Genomic DNA, 20,262 nt, shown 5'->3' on the forward strand with positions numbered 1-20,262 from the left:
CCCCCCCCCCCCCCCCCCCCCCCCCCCCCCCCCCCCCAGATCATAAGCAGTAAGCAAGTACACTGATAGGGCAACACCTTCCGACAGTGATAAGTGCTACGGAGAATAAAAGATAGGACGCTGCAATCACCTTGGAAAGCGGCCTGGCAATTTCTTCAAAAGGTAAATATGACCTGCCGTATGATCTGGTCATTCTGCTCCCAGATGTTTACCCAAACAGGTGTTCCATAACTCTCCCCTGAATGAATGAATGAATGAATGAATGACTCGGTGTTCTTCATATCTCTCTCTGTACTGAAAGTGCAAAGATAAAACTTGGCTGAGGCACACACGGTTGGTGAGGGACGCGACAGATTTAAACTTGAGTTCCAAAACTGTGCTCACTAAAGCTATGACCCCAAAGCCTTGTGGGATAGGATTTGGGGAGGGGGGCATTTGTCCTTCCATAGTCGGGACTGGGTCATGGCAGAAACTCTGACTCCTTTGAGAATAGTCACTTTCCTTTGTTCCTATGAGCTACCCCCCCCCCCAACCCCAGCCAGCTGGGTCTTCTGCCCCCTCCCCCATGCCTCTGGCCCCAGCTGGTCGGGATGAATGCAGTGTCACTGTGTGAGCGGCAAGGACCTTCCACAGACCCAGCCTTGTGCTTCATCCGCAATCTATCTTGCCTCCTCGCCTCCCTCTGTCCTTTGCATCCCAGCCTGGGCTGTATTTTCCCTCCCAAGATGGAGGCAGTGGAACCGAGGGGCTGAATGTCAGGGAGGGTCCCAGAGCCAGACCTCCTCGGTCCCCAGGCCAGTTTCATACCCACCAGTGATTTGGATAATCTTTCCAACTTCTCTTAACCTCAATCATCTTACTGTAAATAAGGATCAGGACAGCACCTACACCATGGGGTCATTGTGAGCATTTACTACAGAACGCTTTTCACACCGTGGGCCACAAAATAAGTACTTAATAAATGTCAGTCTTAATCCTAGGAGTTGTTTTTTATTTTCTCCTTTTTTTTTTTTAATTTTTTAAATTTATTTTTGAGACAGGGAGAGACAGAGCATGAACGGGGGAGGGTCAGAGAAAGAGGGAGACACAGTATCTGAAACAGGCTCCAGGCTCTGAGCTGTCAGCACAGAGCCCGACGCGGGGCTCGAACTCACGGACCGTGAGATCGTGACCTGAGCCGAAGTCGGATGCTCAACCGACTGAGCCACCCAGGCGCCCCTTTATTTTCTCCTTCTAATGGGATTGAAGTCTTATTACACCCCTACAGGCTTGGGTGAAACACCTCTAGGATCTCAGGTGGATGGGGACTTTTTCTTAGAAAAAAAAATTGATAAATAATAATATAGTGTTATAATATCCACCATTTATTGAGGAATTACTCTCTTCTCGGTATCCAACAGCAATAATTAACAATAACTAATACTTAATGACAATAGCAGCCAATCCTGATTTAGTGCTTACTATCTGCCAGGCACTATTCTAAACACTTTTTATGTATTAATTACTGACAACCCTTTGAGGAAGTTACCATTACGATCTTCCTCTTACACTTGCAAAAACTAAAACACAGAGAGGTGAAGCAACTTGCCCAAGTTCAAACAGTAAGTGGCAAAATCGGGATTCAAACACCTGTTCCGCTGTGTGCTAAATCCCAAAATATCAAACGAGGTGTAGCCGTTTACCAGCTCTCAACCACGGTGGCCAGTTTGCACTTCTCTGCCCCCTGGGCTGGAGGACCGCGTCTCCAATAGGGCATTAAATTAGGCCAGTGGGCCCTGGAGTCTTGCAAAAGTCTCCCTTCATGTCCGGAGAGAGTATGTGTCTTGTTTTGTTTTGTTTTTTAAATGTTTGTGTATTTGGGGGAAGAGTGCGTGTGTGCAGGCGTGGGGCAGAGAGAGGGAGAGAGAATCCCAAGCAGCACAAAGTCCCAGTTGGGGCTGGATCCCATGAACCGTGAGATTATGACCTGAGTCGAAAATGCTTAACCGACTGACTGAGCCACCCAGACGCTTCCAGAGGATGTGTCTTGATTTGATCTCAGGACCCTCCCACGCCTCACCCCCCACCGCCAATCCCAGGTCGTTTTGTAGCCTCCCATGAAGTTTCTCCCTCCTAAAAGCAAGAACAAGCACTCAGACGCATCCGAGGGGGTCCCTTACCCCAAGTGACTCTAACGGAAGCTGGTGCTCTCCAAATGAAAATTTTCTCTGGTTATGGGGGAAGGATGAGGCGGGGAGGGGGATGGAGGTAGGGAGAATTAATGTTCCTGTCTGGGTTGGGGAGAGGGTGGTCAACAGTCTAAGAGGGGTGCCAGGTAAGATGGCCCTTTCCTTCATCAATTCTTTCCATTTACAGCTGAGGGGCAGACAGTGTTTAGATAAAATCTTTTTCTCTCCAATCTTCTTCTTTCTGGAGACAGTTGTGTCCTGTAGGTTTTCTGCTGGTTTTCCAGCTAGCTTTTGGTATACTGACTCAAGTGGGCCCCAAGCAGTATAGTGATAATAACCTTCTGTATCGCTAATAACAACAGCTCATGTGTATTACTCACTTACTAAGTGGTAGGCACTGTTCTGGGCATTTTACCTTCACAAAGACACTATCCGTGATCAAATTTTAGCTAGGTTCCTCTGAGCCCTCTCCCAGACTAGGCCTGGCCTTCTGTATCCAGCCTATCCTTGCTGGGGCTGCAGAGCCCTAAGAACCCTGCTAAATCAATTTAGTGAGACTCTCCCCACCCTTGATATCTGATCACCCTCCTTATCTGATCAAGTTCCCTATCCCCCACCTTTGGTGTCCTCGCCTGCCTTTAGCAAGAATCCTGTTGGGTCAGTTTAGCAAGAATCTCCCTACCCTTGATGTCTGTTCTTGGTATTTTCCATCCACTGACCCTCCCTCTGCGCCTGTCCTTGCTGTCCTGGGAGGTGAGCTTCCTCAGGCTTCCCCATTGCAATACCCCTACGGCAACAGTCTTCCCTACCGGTCCAGCAAGTGTCAGAATTTTTTCATTATCGACAGGAATCAGTTCATTTAACCTCACCAGGATCCTATGAGGTAGGTATTGTCAGTGTCTCCACTTTGACGCCAGGAAGCAAGGAGGAGGGTACCCGCAGGGACGAGACGAGACACAAGCTGTGGGCACCTGGACGTTCCCCCCAATTCTTCAGCTGCAGGTGGTCCCCTCGATCCACCTGTCAGGTTACTAACCAGGCGAGATACTGCGCCCTTGGCGACACACATCCCAGCGTTCTCCAACCGCCTGCGGGAACTGCCTCGGAGGCGGCCGGAGCTGGAAACCCGGAGGAGGGCGGGCGCCGCCCGACGCCGTCTCCTAGCAACGGGGCAGCGATCACGTGGCCCGCCTCACGTGGCCCGGAGCGGCTCTGGAGGTGGAGTGGCCGAAGCGGGGCGGGGCGGGGCGAGGCAAGTTTGCGCCCGGAGTTCGGAGCCCAGGAGCCCCCGCGGCCGCGGCGCAGGTGCCCTCCGCCTAGCTCGGGATGGAGCTGCCTACCGTGAACTTGAAGGTGGCGACGGGCAGGGCGGGGCGCGGGCGGGGCGGGCCCTCCAGAGTGTGTCGGGCATTTGCTTTTTTTTCCCAAGAAAGATTTTAGAGGTGAGGGGATCAAGAGCTTGGGGCAAGAGGGGTAGTAGGGAGAAAGAGTGCGTGGAGCCGAGCCGGGAAGGAGATGCGCAGACCGGAAAAGGAAAGGGATCCAGGGAAGGGCCTGCAGGGAAGACCGCGAGGGAGCTGGAGGCGGCGGGGGCGGGAGGATCGCTTCGGCCCAAGCGCCCAGAATTCCCCCCGGAGAGGGTGGGAGGGGCGGACTTGGGGGCGGGCGCTGAGAGCCCGAGGGGGGTCTCGGCGGCTGGACACCTGCCCTTTCCCAGAGAGAGGGGGGCAGACCTTTCACCTGCACGCCCAGCACCGCCCTGCTGCTTTGTTGGCTTAATCGGGTTAAGAAAAGCCGAAATTCGCAGACGAGTGCTTTTTCCAAAGTTGATCAGTGCAGCGTCCCTGTTTCTTAAGAAAACGGGAACTCCGAGAGAAGTTACTTAAAAGCAGAAAACCCCCACCGTATCCACTTAGGAGGACGCTGAGAGCCTTTCTGGGGTGTCTTCATTTCCTGTGGCGTGTCCTCAGCTCCTCAAGATGCCAGCGGCTTCTTCATTTTCTCCCCGCCCACCGCCGGTGGCCACCGCTTCTGGGCTGAGTTTGCCAGCGAGAGGCTGGGACCTTTAGCTCTGGGCAGCAAGGTGTGAGCCTTGGGCCAAACCTGCCATTTTGGGTCTGGGCGCCCTCCCCCTTGAGGCTGTATCCAGGAATGGCCTCTTACTACCCAGTGACGAAGCACTTAGCACGCGTGGCGTCCGGCACCAAAGGAATCTAACGCCCAGAGGGCTACAAGACAACACGTGATCCGTCTGCGGATTGTTAGACGGGGCCTGTGTTCGGACTCCACATGGGCAGGTTTTCCTTAATGCCATTTGCCTCCCTGAAGCTTCCAGCCTAAGAGGTTTACAGGAGGGCAGCTGCGGTTTGTTGGGGTCAACATCCCCTGTGTTCCGGGTAGTGTGAGTAAGTGCCGGCTGCCTTTTCTCTGATGACAGATTTGCCTACAATAATTGCTACGAGAGAATCAGGTGAGGGGCAGAGCTGCGGGAATGGAGAGGGCAGGGAACCCTCCTCATTCCCGGGCGCCAGGTTGTTAACTCGATCGCAACCACCTTCTGAGAAAGCCGATACTGTCACCTTTTTACAGAGGAGCAAACTTGGGCTCAGGTCCGATAAGTAACCTGCCGAGGTCCCACAGGGATTCAGTGGCAGAGTCAGGCTTTGGACCAACTGGGGTCAAACTTCAAAGCCAGGTCCTTTCCTGGCCTCCAGTTAGGACTGACTTCTGCCTTGATGGTTTCCATCCACTGGGGGAGCCTTAGACCCTTTGGGGCTTCCTTTGTTTTTGAGCAACTTCGTGTGCCTAACAGGCCTAACAGGACACCCACAGGTATGTCCTGGTATTCGGTGCCCCAGAGTGACATGGCTGGCTGTACCCTAGGCAGAAACGAGACCCCATGTTTCCAAAGGTCACCGATGCTACCAGTCAGAGATAAGGAAGTACTAGGAGGCTCTGAGGGGACAGGTTTGCCAGGTAGCATACAGGACATCCAGCTGAATTTGAATTTCAGACCAACAACGAGTAATTTTTAGGCATAAGTATTAGGCAATATTCGGGACATACTAACACACTGTTTATTAACCAAACTTCAGAGTTCACTGGGCGTTCTGTCTTGTTGTTGTTAAATCTGGCCACCCTATAGAGAGCGGCTGTTGACTCCTTCCCTGGAGGAACCAAAGTGGGATGTTCTGAGATCAGGACCCCCGGGGAGCTGGGAAAACGCACCCCTGTGGCCCCGCACCCCCTCATTTCATACATTCCTTGGCAACTGGTTGGATGCCTGCTTGTGCCCAGCCCAGCCAGAGTGGTCAGTGGTGACAGGTGAAAGAAACAGCTGCCACAGGCCCTTTGCCCAAACGGCAGCCCCTAACCGAGCCCCATCCGAGAGGCAAGTCCTGAGCTGCAGAAATGACATTGCGGCAAGCTGAGAACAGAGTAGACTTGGGTCCATGAGGTCTTGTGAGAAAAGATCTTCGGGAGGAGGGGCCAGGGAATAGCAGCATTAGGTTAAAAATTAGGAAGCCGACTTCCTGACGGGAGTAACGAGGATGGCCGTGTGCTGAGGGCTGCCTCCCTGGCAGGCACTGTGTTGTGTGTTTCACGTACCTCTCTACCTCCCTGTGCTGCTAGATCCACATGACAATTCTATGACCCGGGCGTTATTGTCCCTACTTCACAGATGAGCAAACAGCAGTTCCAGGAGATCCGGTAACTTGCCCGAGATCACACAGCTTCTACATCATGGAGCCAGGATCAGATCCAAATCTTTGGCCTCATTGCCCAGGCAGTTAACCACCGCCCGACTCTGCCTCCCCGCCGTGGCGTTCCTGACGCGGGTCCCTCAGCCTTAGCTGCCCTGGGCGGTCTTACTGCCTCACGTAACAGGCTGCTGAATGTTTACACAGGACTAATAGAACTATATTCCATACATTGATCTGTAGGTTGACCTGACGTCTGTCTACCACCCGTCTAGGAATCTCCCCCACACCCAACCCCTTTCGTCCATGGGCCCTCTAGTGGCAAACAAGGGGTCTAAGTCATGGTCCACGTGACCGCTTGGGTTCCCCTTAGCCTTCCCTTCTGCTTAAACCTCATTTCCATCCACCCTTCCCTTTCTCCTCCGGATCCCGACCGTGTAGCATAGACTTTGCTACTTATTAGCTGTGTGACCTTGAACGGGTTTCTTAACCTGAGTATCCGTTTCCTCACTGTAAAAAGAGGATAAAAATAAACCCTACCTTCTAGGGTGCTAAGAGAAGGATCCAGTGGTCCAGAAGTTGGTGGAGCATTACATTTTTTTTTTTAATGTTTATTTTTGAGACAGAGAGACAGAGCATGAACGGGGGAGGGTCAGAGAGAGAGGGAGACACAGAATCGGAAGCAGGTTCCAGGCTCTGAGCTGTCAACACAGAGCCCAACGTGGGGCTCGAACTCATGGACCGTGAGATCATGACCTGAGCCGAAATCCAGGGTCGGACGCTTAACTGACTGAGCCACCCAGGCGCCCTGGGGCATTACATTTTTATTAGCAGAAAAACTCAGACCAGACAGACCGATTCGGAGATTGGCATCTGAGCTCTGTTGTTTATAAGTGTTCCAGTTTGGGCCAGTGACCTAATCTCTCACTGCCTCCATTTCTTCACAAGTAAAAGAACCTTCATACTCTCTTCCCCCATACAGTTGCAGGGTGACGTGGTCCAAGTGTTCGGGGCAGTGTAGACACATGGCAGACAGGTCCTCATCGGTAACAGGAATTGTGTTATTGACGCTGTTCCAAGATGCCTGTTCACAGGGGTGCTTGGCATGACTGTGGATACGTACAGTAACTATCAGACGCTGTCTCTCTACAGTTGAGGCACCCCGCTGGGACATATGGGGACATAGGTATTGCCTCCATTAGAGAGAAGGACCCTGGGGCACAGACACAAAGGGACCTGGCCCCTGGATCAGAACCCAGGTCTCCAGTCCAGCATCCTGTGGCCCCTGGCTGCCGTGGCCCCCGGGCCCCCCCCCCCCCCCCCCCCAGTCTTCTGACACATTGGATGCTGCCTGGGGAAGAGCCAGGCAGGCCCCCTGTGCCGAGCACTGTATGAAGAGTCCAGGAGCTCAGGTCTCTGTCCTCTTGCCCAGCCAGGAAGGGCTGCCCAGGCACGTTCTCAGAGCCCAGCACCCCCCCCCCCCCCGCCCCATCCCCCAGTCTCTCAGGCAGTACCTGAGAATCCCTGCTGTCCCCTTGGTTCCCAGAAACCTCCCCAACAGCCGGCAGACAGTTCTTTGTGCTGAGATGAGTCACTGTTCCCTCCTGTGTCGGGAAGGGCAGGGCCCATTTGGCTCGGTGTCTGGTTGGAGCTCTCCTGGATTCAAGGCCTGGGTGGGCGTGTCCTCTCGCTACAAAGATGAGGAAACTGAGGCTTAGTCTTCTGCGGGTTCCTTTTCCCAGGGGCTTAAGAGACATGATCAAAAGGTGCTTAATTTCTTCAGTATTTATAAAACAAAAGTGATGTCTGTCACATGGTGGGGACACCCTGTGTCTTCAAGGATCCTCAATATTTCCAGGTTGCACTCTTTTCTTCCCCAAACAGATGGCATAGGTTTGGACGTTAGGCAGGCGCTCACTGCATTCACAGGTCTTTTCGGCTCCAGGAGAAATCTTTATCTCACAGGTGACACAGAGCGATTTCCCCACAGTCTTGCCTGGGCATCGGCGGGCACCCTGGGGGCCTGCTCCTCATCCAGCTCACCTTAATCAGGCAGAACTCTGCAGGGCCCGTTGTGTGCATGGTCTGAATGGAGGAAGCAGAGCACTTGGAAATTAAGACGGTTCCTGGAATAGAAGCCAGCAGTGCGGAAGGCTTAGGTGTTGATTTTCAGGAGGAAGGTGGTGATGTGAGCCGCCTCCCCTGTGCTGTCTTTCTCAGTGTCTTCTCTTAGTCCAAAAGCCGGACACCAGGACTCTCGCGACTGGTCACGTGCTGTGGCCTTCGAGGCAAGACTTCTCCCCTCTTGTGGGTAGGGTTTCCTGTTAAGACAGACCGGGTGGTGGTGGTTAGCTCTTGAGATAAAGATCAGAATTCTTTCCCACACCTCCCGGGCCCAGCCCTGCCCACCCCCCAGCTTCCTGTCCGTCCTCTGCTCTCCTCTTCTGTCCGACTGCATTGGCTTCTTTCCAGTTTCCAGAAGGTTCCACGTTTCCTTCTGCTACAGAGCCTTTGCAGGCTCCATCCCTTCTGCTTGAAAGGCTCTTCTTTGATCTTTGCCCCTAGTTAATCCCCTGCTTAAAAGTCACTCCCGGGGCACCTGGGTGGCCCAGTGGGTTGAGCTTCCGACTTTGGCTCAGGTCATGATCTTGCAGTTCGCGAGTTCGAGCCCCGTGTCGGCTCTGGGCTGACACCTCGGGGCCTGGAGCCTGTTTCGGATTCTGTGTCTCCCTTCTCGCTCTGCCCCTTCCCTGCTCGTGCTCTCTCTCTCTCTCTCTCTCTCTCAAAACTAAATAAACATAAAAAAAATTTGTTTTAAAGTCACCCCTTCAGAACCACCCCACGGCCCCACCCCACCCGGCTGTAGAATGGGTCTCCGGTTCCCTTGCTATCACCCTCCTTCTGGAAGAGGTTCTCACTGGAGCCTTCGTTTCTAAGGTGATGATCTGATCAGCAGGTGTCCTCCACCATGTAAAAGTTCTGGAAGGGCAGCAGGGCACCACATCTCCTTTGCTCACCGCTGAGTCCCCAGGGCAGGTGCCTAGCAGGTGCCAGGGATGCCGGGTTAAAGTATAAATGCCTGAGAAAAGTAGGACCATGAGATCGCATCTCTTAAGCCTCTGGGGGGGAAAAAAAAAAAAAAAAACCTATGGCAGGAGTACCCACGTGGCTCAGTCGGTTAAGCATCTGACTCTGGATTTCAGCTCAGGTCGTGACCTCATGGTTCATGAGATCCTCTATTTTCTCATGTTCCCCTACTCTATGCCCCGTGTCAAGCTCTGCACTCACAGCACGGACCCTGCTTGGGATTCTCTCTCTCTCTGCCCCTCCCCCCTCTCAAAATAAATAAACATTAAAAAAATAAATAAAAGGAAAGGGTGCCTGGGTGGCTCAGTCAGTTAAGCGTTGACTTCAGCTCAGGTCATGATCTCATGGCCTGTGAGTTCGAGCCCTGCGTGCCCACTGTGCTGACAGCTCAGAGCCTGGAGCCTGCTTCGGATTCTGTGTCTCCCTCTCTCTCTGCCCCTCCCCCGCTCACGCTCTGTCTCTCAAAAATAAACAAACATTACAAAAAACATTTTAACAAACCCGTGGCAGACTAAGACTTCTCTGCCTCAGTTTCCCCATCTTTGTAACGGGAAGAGCACATCTGTCCAGGCCCAGAGAGGCCTGGCAGTCAGACAACACTGGGCTAATGGTCAGATTTGAATCTGTTGAGTGGCTCTGCCACTGACTTACCTCTGAGCCTCAGTTTTATCAACTGTAAATGGCACCTCCACGGACTGTAAGAATGAGGTGCGTTCGTGTATAGAAAGTACCTAGTATGGGGGTCTGACCCTTAGGAAGCGCTCGGTAGTAAACAAAGGTAGCCAGTCGTGAAGATTCCTTTTTTTTTTTTTTAAGTTTTATTTATTTAAGTAATCTCTACACCCAACGTGGGGCTCGAACTCCAAGCCCTGAGGTCAAGAGTCAGATGCTCTAACAACTGAGCCAGCCAGGTGCCCCGCGAAGATTCCTTCTGGCGCCAGCCTTCCATACTGTACAGACTTGGTTTTTTCAGAGTCTTGGGACCTCCGTAAAGTCAGGAGCATCAGTCCCTACAGAACTCTTCTCCTAGTCTGTTGAGCTTTTGGGCCATGGCACCAAAGCTTTTTTGGTTCACTCGCACTGGGCACGAGGGGTGAAGGCGGAACATCCCAGCCATCTGCTCTGGATTTCACCTCCCCCATGTGCGGAAAATGTCCACATTTGTCGAAAGTTCAAATGGCTTTTCTCCGCTGAAAGCCCGGGCCCCCGCTGCAAAGTTGGGTGCCCCGGAGGCACACTTACAATTGAAGTCTGGTTTTACCACTTGCCATCTATGGAATCCAGAGTGACTTGATATTCCTCGGAGACTAGTTTTCCCATCTGTAAAATGGGAATGATCTTTTATTTTATTTTATTTTTTGAAGTAATCGCTACCCACGCAACGTGGGCTTGAACTCATGACCCAGAGATCGAGAGCTGAATGCTCCCCCAACTGAGCTAGCCAGGCCCCCCCAAAATGGGAATGAGCTTAGTGACTGTTCCAGAGGCGGTTCTGAGGCCCCAAGGAGGTTGTGTAAGGCTTTTGGCACAGAGTATGTGCACAGTAAGTGGTAACTCCTCTCGAGGGGCTTCTCCCTCCCTAGCCAGGGTTCTTTCTTGCAGGTGGCAACCCCCACTTCTGCCCTTTCACCAGTCCAGAAGCCGGGGCGGTTCACTATACACCCTTGCTGTGCCTGCCCTGGCTCTCCGCTCTCCAGGCCGGCAGGCATGCTATCCCCTCCCCATGCTCTCGGCATCTCCCCCTCCCACCTTGATCCCCACCAATCCCTTGAGTAACTCCTTCAGGGTCCCCCATCCACCACTGGGACCCCACTGAAGCTCCTGACTTGGGGCTCCTGGCCCCCCATGGGTTCAGCGCCACTCCCTCTTCCCCTTCCTGCCTCCCCGTTCCTGTTGTCACGCGCCAGCTCAGAACACCTTTCTCTCCTCCCCTTTGCCTGGCGGGTCCCTGCTTACCCCTTGGCACTGAGTGCCCTCCTTCGGAAACGCCAGCTCACAGCCGCCCTGCCCTCCCCATAGCATCTGCTCCCTCCTCCGTCTGCTTTCCAAGCAGGGCCCTTTTGATTACCAGGAGTAGAGACCAGTTCCAGTAATGGGGGCTGTGATTTTAAGGACCTCTGGGGCGATAAGAGGGGTGGAATAGTGTAGACATTTAGAAAAGAAGCCAGAGGGATTTTTTTTTTTTTCTTAAACCATACCAGGTTACTTCGTTGCAGAAAAGCCTTTGGTGGCGTCCCCTCCATGCACTGAGGATGAAATCCACATTCCTTGCCGAGACCCTCAAGGCCTTCCTCCCCACCCCCACCCCTCCCCCTGTTCTTCCCCTCCTGTATTTGCGAAGCCCTCTTAGGTGCTAGACAGGGGCTTGCGTCCCGTGTTTTCTGGCTGCAAAAGCTCCGCCGCGCCCCCCCCCCCCCCCAACGCCCCTGCCATCTGGTGGTCACATTCATAGATCTTTTCTTTCCCTCTCCCCTATTTTGTGCCGCAGACGATCCTCCTGGTTCACTGGCTGCTGACGACCTGGTGAGTGACTCCACAGGTGTCCCGGCTCTGTGTCCACCTGTCTCCCGGGATCTGGGTGCACATATCGCCAGGGTCTTGTCCGTGTGTCACTTGGGTCTTGTCCGCGGGTCTCCTGGCCAGTTCCAAAGCCAAATAGCACCTCTGCCAAGAACGTCCTCAGCAAGCTCCCCACGTCCCAAGAATGTGGGAGGGGCAGGCAGTTTCCAGAGGAAACTTAGACCCCCTGAATCATTTTCTCACCTGCAAAATGACGGTATTACCGACACCCCTCCTTACCTTGTAAGGTCATTGGAAGGTGAAAGCATAGCTTTAGAAACTGTCATAACCGCTAACATTTATTGAGGGTGTCTCGGGGCCAGCCGCTGGGCTGAGCGCCTTCTGTGGCTTAGCTCAATGGCTCAGCAAGTAGATATTCTATGAGCTGAGAGACACAGGGTGGTCACTTGCTTAGGGGCAGACCCTCACTCTTCTATGATGGCAGATTCAGGATTTAGATGGACCCGGGCAGGTCCTGGCTCAGCCAGGGTCCAGCCGGGTTACCTTAGGCAAGTGACCCACCCGCCTCTTGGGGCCTTGGTTTCCATCTGTCAAATGGGTATATGGATGGCACACCCCTCAGGAGCTGTGGGGGAGAGGCGTGGCAGTGCTCATCCCACACTCCCTGGGGCCACAAAGGGAGGCTCGAGGATTGCAGGGCTGATTTTCATTATTGCCGCCTAATGAAATGACGGTTGAGCTGCTGGGGAGATTTCTCTGCCAAACCAGGACTGGAAACAGTTGAGCCTCTGTGTGCGTTTTGCAGACTTCAAGGTACACTGCCTGCGTCAATGGCGGTGTCTTCCAGTGTCTTCTGGAAAAGGGCTAAGGCTGTTGGAGTTCAAATCCCAGCTCCCCCACTTAGAAGCCATGTGGCCCTGGGCACGTTACCTGATCTCTCTGTGCCTCACCTTCCTCGTTTTTAAAAACGAGGCCGGTATTTGTGCTCCCTTTCTAGAGTTGCGAACATAAATGCACTTTAAAGCACCTAGAACTGTGCTAGTCGCTAGCAGGGCCTCGGTGCTAATAGTGTCATTGGGTTGACAAGTCGTAAACGCATCCGTCGGGAGTTGGTAACGATCCCCCAGAACAGAAGATACGGGCGGGTGTTGTGTTAGAAAGTGACAAGGTGGTACTTAAAATTAGGTGGTCGGGGAAAGAGTCTCAGAGGTAACGTTTGGGCTGAGACTAAAGTAACACAACAGGGCCAAGTGTTCAGGGTAGAGGACACAGCACGGGCAGTGGCTGGACCGTAAGAGTCTGTGTCACGGGCCGGATCCCACAGGGCTCCTCAGGCCACGGGAAGGGTCTGTACTTCACTGCAAGTGGGACGGGAAACTGCTGGAGAATTCTTAGCAGGAGAGCGACATCGTCGCCCCTGGAAGGGCAGGAATGGAAGTGAGAGACCGGTGGGCAGAGGCCACAGAGATCAATCCGTGGATGTATCCAGGGGAGGATGGTGTTTTGGAGCTGGAGGGATATGGCCGGATTCGGGGTCCCTTTGGGAAGTGACGCCAAGGGGATTTGCTTGCTGACGTTTCCAGGGCAGGGGAGGTGCCCTGGAGCCGGGCAGACGGCACGTCAGAGGGCCCTGAGGCCCGGGAGCGGGAGGGGGCGGGCACCTGGGGGGCGGTCACCTCATGTGACTCCGGTGCCTCTTCCCACAGGGGCTGCATAGCGTTCGAGGGCCCCTATCCCTGGGCAAACTTCACCATCCTGGCCTTGGGCGTGTGGGCCGTTGCTCAGAGGGACTCCATCGACGCCATAAGCCTGGTGAGGCGGGGGACGCAGCGAGAGGACTGGCTTCAGGGTGGTCGTGCCCCGCCCCCGGTCTCCCCCTCACCCATCCCGATCCTCTCTCTCCTCCTCGTGCCCCCGTTTTCCATTCTCTAAAGCCTTGTGAATAAGCCCACCCAGGCTACCAGCCCACGTGTGTCTTCACTAGCCTGGCCTGCTTCTCGGCCTGCCGGGCCCACAGCGCCCCGAGTCTGCTCAGGGCCTTCCCCAAGAGAGTGGCACGGGTGGGGTCCCCCCAGGCGCCCCAGAGCGGCCGCTCCTCGATGGCACTGGACCCCTTTCCCATAACCCACCTCTAGGTTCTGGTGGGGAGGGATGTGGCTGGAGACCCACGATGAGGGAGCTCCTGTACTTACGAGGTCAGAGTGGACACAGCCCTGCTGAGCTCTGTCAAGGACAACCGCTACGCCCCGGCGGGCGGTGGGCGCTCCAGCACCGGCCCGTCAGGATGACCGAGGAAGGGCTTCCCTGGTGCTGGAGACAGATTGGGCGAACTCCAAGGGACCTCTGTCTTGGAGGTTCTGGAGCCAAGTCTCGTGCCCCATCGTGGCCTCAAGGGCAACAGGGGCAGTGGTGGGAGGTGGGGCTCTGGTGGAGCCACAGGCTAGGTCCGGACCGGGTCCCCACGTCCCCACGTCCCCGCGCTCGGTGCTGCAGTCCTCGGGCAGGCGCCTCATCCACAGGGTCCTGCCTGCTTGCTGATGTGTTTTGCAGCAAAGCCTAAGGACACAGGAGGGCACAGACAGAGCTTCCGGTCTGGTATATGGGGGGGGGGGGGGGGGGCAGGAGGGCATGAGAGGGCGTCGGCGCGCTCTTAAGCCCTGGTGACACGTGGTCACCACGGGCCCTGCGCCTGGCCTGTCTTGCAGTTTCTGGGTGGCTTGGCGGCCACCATCTTCCTGGACATCGTCCACATCAGCATCTTCTACCAGCGGACCAGCTTCTCGGACACGGAGCGCTTTGGTGCCGGCATGGCCATCCTCAGCCTGCTCCTCAAGCCCTTGTCCTGCTGCTTCGTCTACCACATGTACCGGGAGCGCGGGGGTGAGCTCCTGCTCCATATTGGTGAGGCCACCACCTGCGGCCAGCCCCCTGACTGCCCTGTCCCCGGCCCAGGTGCTGGCAGCGCCTTCCTCGTCTCCCCTGACTCTGTCTAGCCTGGCCCACAGCCCCTGCCCGAGGGGGCCGTCCTTGCCCTGGGGACAAAGGCTCAAGGTGCAGGGAGGAGTGTGGCGTGGACGCTGAACCCCAGGCCAGGAGGCATACAAGCTCCGGCTTCTGCTGCACCAGCCCTGTGCTCGCATCCCAGCCTGCTGGGAGCTTTCCCCGGCATCAGGCCGCGGGCAGAGTTGGGGGTGGCGACCGGACCCCCCTCTTAGCCCGAGCACGGATACAGCTGGGCGTGCCCCGGTTCCGAGGCAGCTCTGGGCAGTAGCAGCCTGGAGCCTCCCCTCCTGCCCTGTGGGGTCTGGGTGGCCAAGGAAGAAGGCGCTGGCATGGCATGGGCCGCGGGAGCCTTGGCTGAGCCCCAGGTGCTCTCCCTGCTGACATCTGTGTCACCCCGCTCCCGTCCCGGCCCACCGCTACCCCTCCAACACCGTCTTTGAGCTGTACCCCTCTCATGGCGGCCAGGCCGTTCTCCTGTTCTCTCTGACATCTCATCTCAGACAAGTAGGGAGAGGCTGGGGGGCAGTCTTGCACTGTTCTGTCTGGAGAAGAGAGGCCCAGAGGGGCCCATGACCCGCCCAGGGGAGCAGCCGGGCCAGGGCAGGGGTGGCCTGTGGCCTCCCCCTGGCTGACTTCAGCACTGCCGGGGGGTTGGGGGGAGCCAGTAACGTTCCTCCCCTTGGACACATGAAGGAGCTGGCGCCCTTAGCCCTTGGGACCTGCTCCAGATCACGGGACAGATGTGCAGGGCAGGGATGGAGTGAGGGCATGGGCACCTCGAACCCTCTCACCTACCTGGCACCCCCAGCCCAGCGCTCTGGGCTCTGCAGCTGTGCCAGCTCTGGGCCTTCTGGACACAGTAACACGGTGTCCCCTGTGCCTCGGAGAGGAGCCTGTGGGCCCAGGGCTGGGCACCCTCTCCTCGAGTTGCTAAGCATGCACTGTGCAGGGCCGAGCGTGGTGGGCGAGAGCACTCGTGCTGCCTTGGCTTGACTCTTAGTGTCCCCAGCTTCAAGCTCCCTGATCGCAGGCAAGTCAGTCCACCTCTTTGACCCTCAGTTTTCCCGTCTGTAAAGTGGGGGCAACAAGATGCCTGCTCTGTAGGGATATGGGAGGATTGGCTGCACACGTGCCAATAGTTTGGGGGCGGTGCTCTCGCCATCCCTGTCCCAGGGCCCTCCTGGTGGGGGTGGGTGGGTAGAACATCTTGAGTCCTCACCCTTCATTTTTTCTCCCCTACCCCCATGTCCCCCCGCCCCTAGGTTTCCTCGGACCGTCACAGGAGCGCAGCGACTACCAGACGATTGACTCACCAGAGGCGCCCGCAGACCCTTTCGGAGGCTCGGAGAGCAGGGGTCACGCCCCGCAAGGGTACTGAAGCCAGGCTGCTTTGCCGGGCCCCAGCCTGGGGCCAGTATGACAGACTGTGGAGGTGGCTCAGGCTGCACCACCTTCCTTGCGCCTCGGATGGTGTTCTAGATGCCCCCCGCCCTGCCCACCTTGGACTGTGTTCTCCTGTTCCTCATCTCAGGGGTTGCCTGAATCAGGTGCCCTGAGTGGCCAGGAGCCCCATGCATACCTGTCCCAGACTCCCTGAGACCTCCTCTCCCTTCAGGGTAGCTCACTGGCCCGTGCCAGTAAAGCTGGGAACCTGGTCTCTCCTCACCCGCCCGTGCAGCCGCAGGCCGAGCTCCGCCTGGGCCAGGCCTTACCCACAGTTTGTTGACCCCACCCGCAGAAGCTCTGAGAGCTTTAGGTGGTGCTCAGCCCTCAGTCCCAGGAGCAGTGCAGCATGGCAGTGAGGTCCCTGGGCTTCTCGCTGCCTGGTCACTCGGTGCTTGGGGACGTTGGGGCTGGAGACGGAGGGGTGTCGGCAGCACCTGAGACCCTCTGCAGCCTCCAGCTGCCCTTCCCAGAGCCACGGCATTAAAAGTTTGGGGAATCTGTAGCTGGGTGTGTTTTGAGCCACGTTTAATCTCCCAGCCGGGCTGGGTCCGGGACCTGTCATTCCTGAGAAGATTTCTCCTTTGAATCCCCAGGGAAACTGGGCTTAGTTGCCAGTTCTGTCATGGCGGGAGGAAGCCTGGGCTCACGACCAGCTGGGCCTGCCGTGCACCCAGCTCTGGCCTCACCGGGGCCTGGGCAGAGGAGGGCCCTCTTTGGTGTGGCAGACGGGCACGTGTGTCTCTGAATCAGATGACTCGGGTATTGGTTTGAATCCCTCTCTGCCACTTCCTGGCTATGTGCCTTTGAGCAACTTAACATCTCTGACCTCAGTGTCTTCTGGAAAAGGGCTAATGCCCGCCCGGAGGGTGATGCCACACACAAAGAGTGCAGTGCCTGGCCCTTGGAAAGTTCCCGAAGTAACAGCATTGGTGGGTTGCTCTTTGAGCCTGTGATGATGTGGGGTCAGTAGGCAAAGGGTGACATCTCCCTGGCAGACCCTGGGTCTTGGTGTGAGGGCTGAGGAGGACCAACACCTGTCCAGAAGCCCCAAGTGTCCCGTGGCCAGGGTGCCACTCCACTCCGACTGGACTGAGTGTTGATCTCTGGGCCTCATGTGCCTGGACTTCCCCAGGCCGTCCTGGATCGTCCCCGGCACAAAGAGATCAAAGCCTAGTGCACAACCCCACCATCCTCCTGTGTCCGTCTGTCCTAAGGGGCTTAGTGCCTGCTGCTGCAAGTGCCTGGGGCTGCAGGGCTGAACTCTGGTGCCTGCTCTCAGGGAATAGACATTAGGAGTCCACTGTCAGGAGGCAGGAGCTCCGAAAGGAACCTCTGGGACCGAACCTGTGCTCTGGCCAAGGGTTGGTGAGTGGCTGCAGCTGTAAGAAACCTGGAACTAGCTTCACCATCAGAAGGGGACGGATAGATGGTCCGTGCTGTATTCATCCTGTGGCTATGGTTCAGCAGTTCAAATGAATAAACCAGACCAATTTCTTTTTTTCTTTTAAAGTTTATTTTATGAGAGAGAGCGAGAGTGCAAGTGGGGGAGGAGCAGAGAGAGAGAGAGAGAGAGAGAGAGAGAGGGAATCCCAAGCAGGCTCCTCGCTGGTAGTGCAGAGCCCATCGCGGATCTCGATCTCACAAACTGCAAGATCATGACCTGAGCCAAAATCGAGAGTCGGATGCTCAACCAGCTGAGCCGCCCAGGCGCCCCAGACCTATCTTTATGGACATCGGTCCCCCTGTTGGGAGCAAAACAGATTGCAGAATGGCGTGTGCAATATGAGTGTTAGCATGACTTTAAAAACCTCCAAGCAATCCTGTATGTCGTTCATGAGGGTACGTGTGGTGAAATATTGAAGAGTGGACTAGAAGGAAACACCCCTCAAGGTCATGGTTGAGGCGGCCTTGGGTTGGGGAAGGGTGTGGCCTTCGAGGAATGGGACTAAAACCCAAGTTCCAATTCTCTGGTTTCTACCAGTTCCTGGCACATGGGAGGCCTCCAGTGGGCACATGCTCCCGTGTGTATGTTGTGAATATGTCAGATTTCCAAAGGGAATGAAAAGGTGAGGGGGGTGTGTGTGTGAGGGGGACAGCTAAAAGAGCCTGTGTCAAGCAGAGGGGATAGTATAGCCAGAGATCCCTCAAGTCTGACCGGATCTTTATGGGGGGCAGAGGAAGGTTCCTATCCTAGGTGGGCATCCCCAGAAGCAGACCCTGAATGCAGCGTGTGACTCAGTACAAAGCAAGGGAGCTGGGCTTTCCGGTCACTGGCCAAGGGCTGCTCCGGGGGCGGGGGACTGTGACTTAAACTTCCAGGCTATTCTGGCGCCCTGACCATGCAGGCCAAGTGGCCCCAGGAGCCGGAGGACTGTCCTGCAAGAAGAGTGCCATCAGAGGCCCAGAGAGAGCGAGGGCCACCGGCAGGGTGCCCCCTTTCCACCCAGCATGTCTCAAAACTGATTTTGTAACATCCATTCAACAAGCAGCCAAAAGCCTATGGGAACTGGGAGGCTTCTAGATGCTGGGCTACCAGAATCAAACCAAAAAAAAAAAAAAAAAAGCCCCAAGTGTCAGGGGATTGCATCTGGCGTGAGGTTGCAGGCAGGGGAACAGCTCATAGGAAGGCTTGAGTGTGTGTGTTCCTGTCCAGCCTGTTACTGGGCATGGCCAGGAGGGCCAGGAGGCCGATCGGCTGGAGCCAAGGGAGGGATGGAGGAATGAGGTCAGAAAGGCAGCAGGGACCAGCTGGCAAAGGGTTAGTAGGTCATTTCGAGGACTTTGGCGGCCTTTTTTTTTATAATGTCTATTTTTGAGAGAGAGCGAGAGAAAGTGGGGGAGGGGCAGGGAGAGAGGGAGACAGAATCCGCAGGAGGCGCCAGGCTCTGAGCTGTCAGCGCAGCGCCCGACGAGGGGCTCGAACCCGCGAACCACGAGATCTGACCTGAGCCGAAGTCGGACGCTTAACTGACTGAGCCACCCGGGCGCCCCAGACTTGGGCTCTTTCTGAGTGAGATGGGGGCCGCTGGAGGGCTTTGCACAGAATGGGACACAATCTGACTTACGCTCTGAAAGGACAATGTTGGTGGCTTGGGCTGGGAGGTGGGGGTGGGGACAAGTGGCCACATTGAGCAGAACACCACGCACCGGGTATCAGTTCCAGGGAGGACATCAGACAGCTCTGCCCGCTGCACCCTGTGGCCAGAGGCACCCGGGAAAGGGATGCAGTCCAGCACTGGATGAATCATGCTTTGCTCACGCCGCCGAGGAGGCAGCAAGCTGAGTTTTGGCGGTTGGCGGCAGTCCGCCGTGGCCAGCAGGCCTCTCCCAGTAACCGGCACGGGGCCAGTGGCTCGCTCTCCCCGCCCTCCTGCCACAGTGGCAGGACGCTCCCCTCCCCGAGAGGACAGATCTAGCATGGGGCTTGGCCGGCTGCCCTATGACACACACCCGTAAGCAGAACAAAGGAGCTCACCTTGGGCCTGAAACGGGAAAGATATTCCCGCTCGAGGTGACAAGGTCAGCACGGGCTGTGTGGGGTGGGCTCTTTATCTCTTGGTAAGGAAGTGTTCCAGCCTCAAGGCCACTGTTACCAGGCACGTGGGGTTGAAAGACCGCATGGAAGGGGCGCCCGGGGCGGGGTTCAGTCGGTTAAGTGTCTGACTTCCGCTCAGGTCAGGATCTCGCGGTTGGTGGGTTCGAGCCCCGCATCGAGCTCTGTGCTGACAGCTCGGAGCCTGGAGCCTGCTTCCGAATCTGTCTCCCTCTCTCTCCAACCCTCCCCTGCTCTCTCTCTCTCTCTCTCTCTCAAAGTAAAATAAACATTAAAAAAAATTAAAATAAAAAAGACAGCATGCAAGAGACTGCCTTTCCCCACAGGGCAGCTCAGGGGTATGTTTTGGAAACTGCTCGCCCCAGGAAGCAGATTTCCTTCTGCCTCTGGTCTCTGGCTAAGGAGGGCTGAAGCCACTGGTCTAGTTCCCAAATCCTGTATTTCTTGCTTACACAAAGCTGAGCCTTCCAGATGAGGGAGCCAGAGACAAGCCCTCCTCGTCCCGGGAGAGATCGCAGTCTTCTGTTGGCCCAAACTAGACCAGGGCCAGCCATACATGCGGGGCCCTTGCCTTGGGCCCGGCGGACGAGTCTCCAGAACAGCCTGGAAATTCCAACTCTCCCAGCCTCCCTCCAAAACAGCTCTAGAGTCAGCAAGCCTTGGTCAAATCCCTACTGCACCCTGTGACTGGCCGTATAAGAGACAGGACAGTGTCCTAACCTCGCCGTGACTCAGTTTCCTCATCTGAAAAGTTGGATAATAATAGTGCCTGACTCAGGGATTA

The 20,262-nt window shown here is 55.9% G+C and overlaps 1 protein-coding gene across 2 annotated transcripts; it reads left to right on the forward strand.

Annotated features, from left to right (window-relative positions):
- Window positions 1-3,388: 3,388 nt before the first annotated feature.
- On the forward strand, window positions 3,389-16,206 carry AGTRAP (angiotensin II receptor associated protein). 2 transcript variants are annotated; one of them, XM_040461390.1, is made up of 5 exons: window positions 3,389-3,521; window positions 11,445-11,479; window positions 13,183-13,288; window positions 14,182-14,356; window positions 15,742-16,206. In XM_040461390.1, the coding sequence occupies exons 1-5, from the start codon at window positions 3,495-3,497 to the stop codon at window positions 15,855-15,857; spliced, it is 459 nt and encodes a 152-aa protein (XP_040317324.1). In that variant the 5' UTR covers window positions 3,389-3,494; the 3' UTR covers window positions 15,858-16,206. The 2 variants fall into 2 exon arrangements, with proteins under 2 accessions (XP_040317324.1, XP_040317316.1); XM_040461382.1 differs by having other exon boundaries at window positions 3,390-3,521; window positions 14,182-14,377.
- Window positions 16,207-20,262: the final 4,056 nt, after the last annotated feature.

This window comes from Herpailurus yagouaroundi, unplaced genomic scaffold (assembly GCF_014898765.1).
Source record: "Herpailurus yagouaroundi ecotype Mexico unplaced genomic scaffold, PumYag 77, whole genome shotgun sequence".
NCBI lineage: Eukaryota > Metazoa > Chordata > Mammalia > Carnivora > Felidae > Herpailurus > Herpailurus yagouaroundi.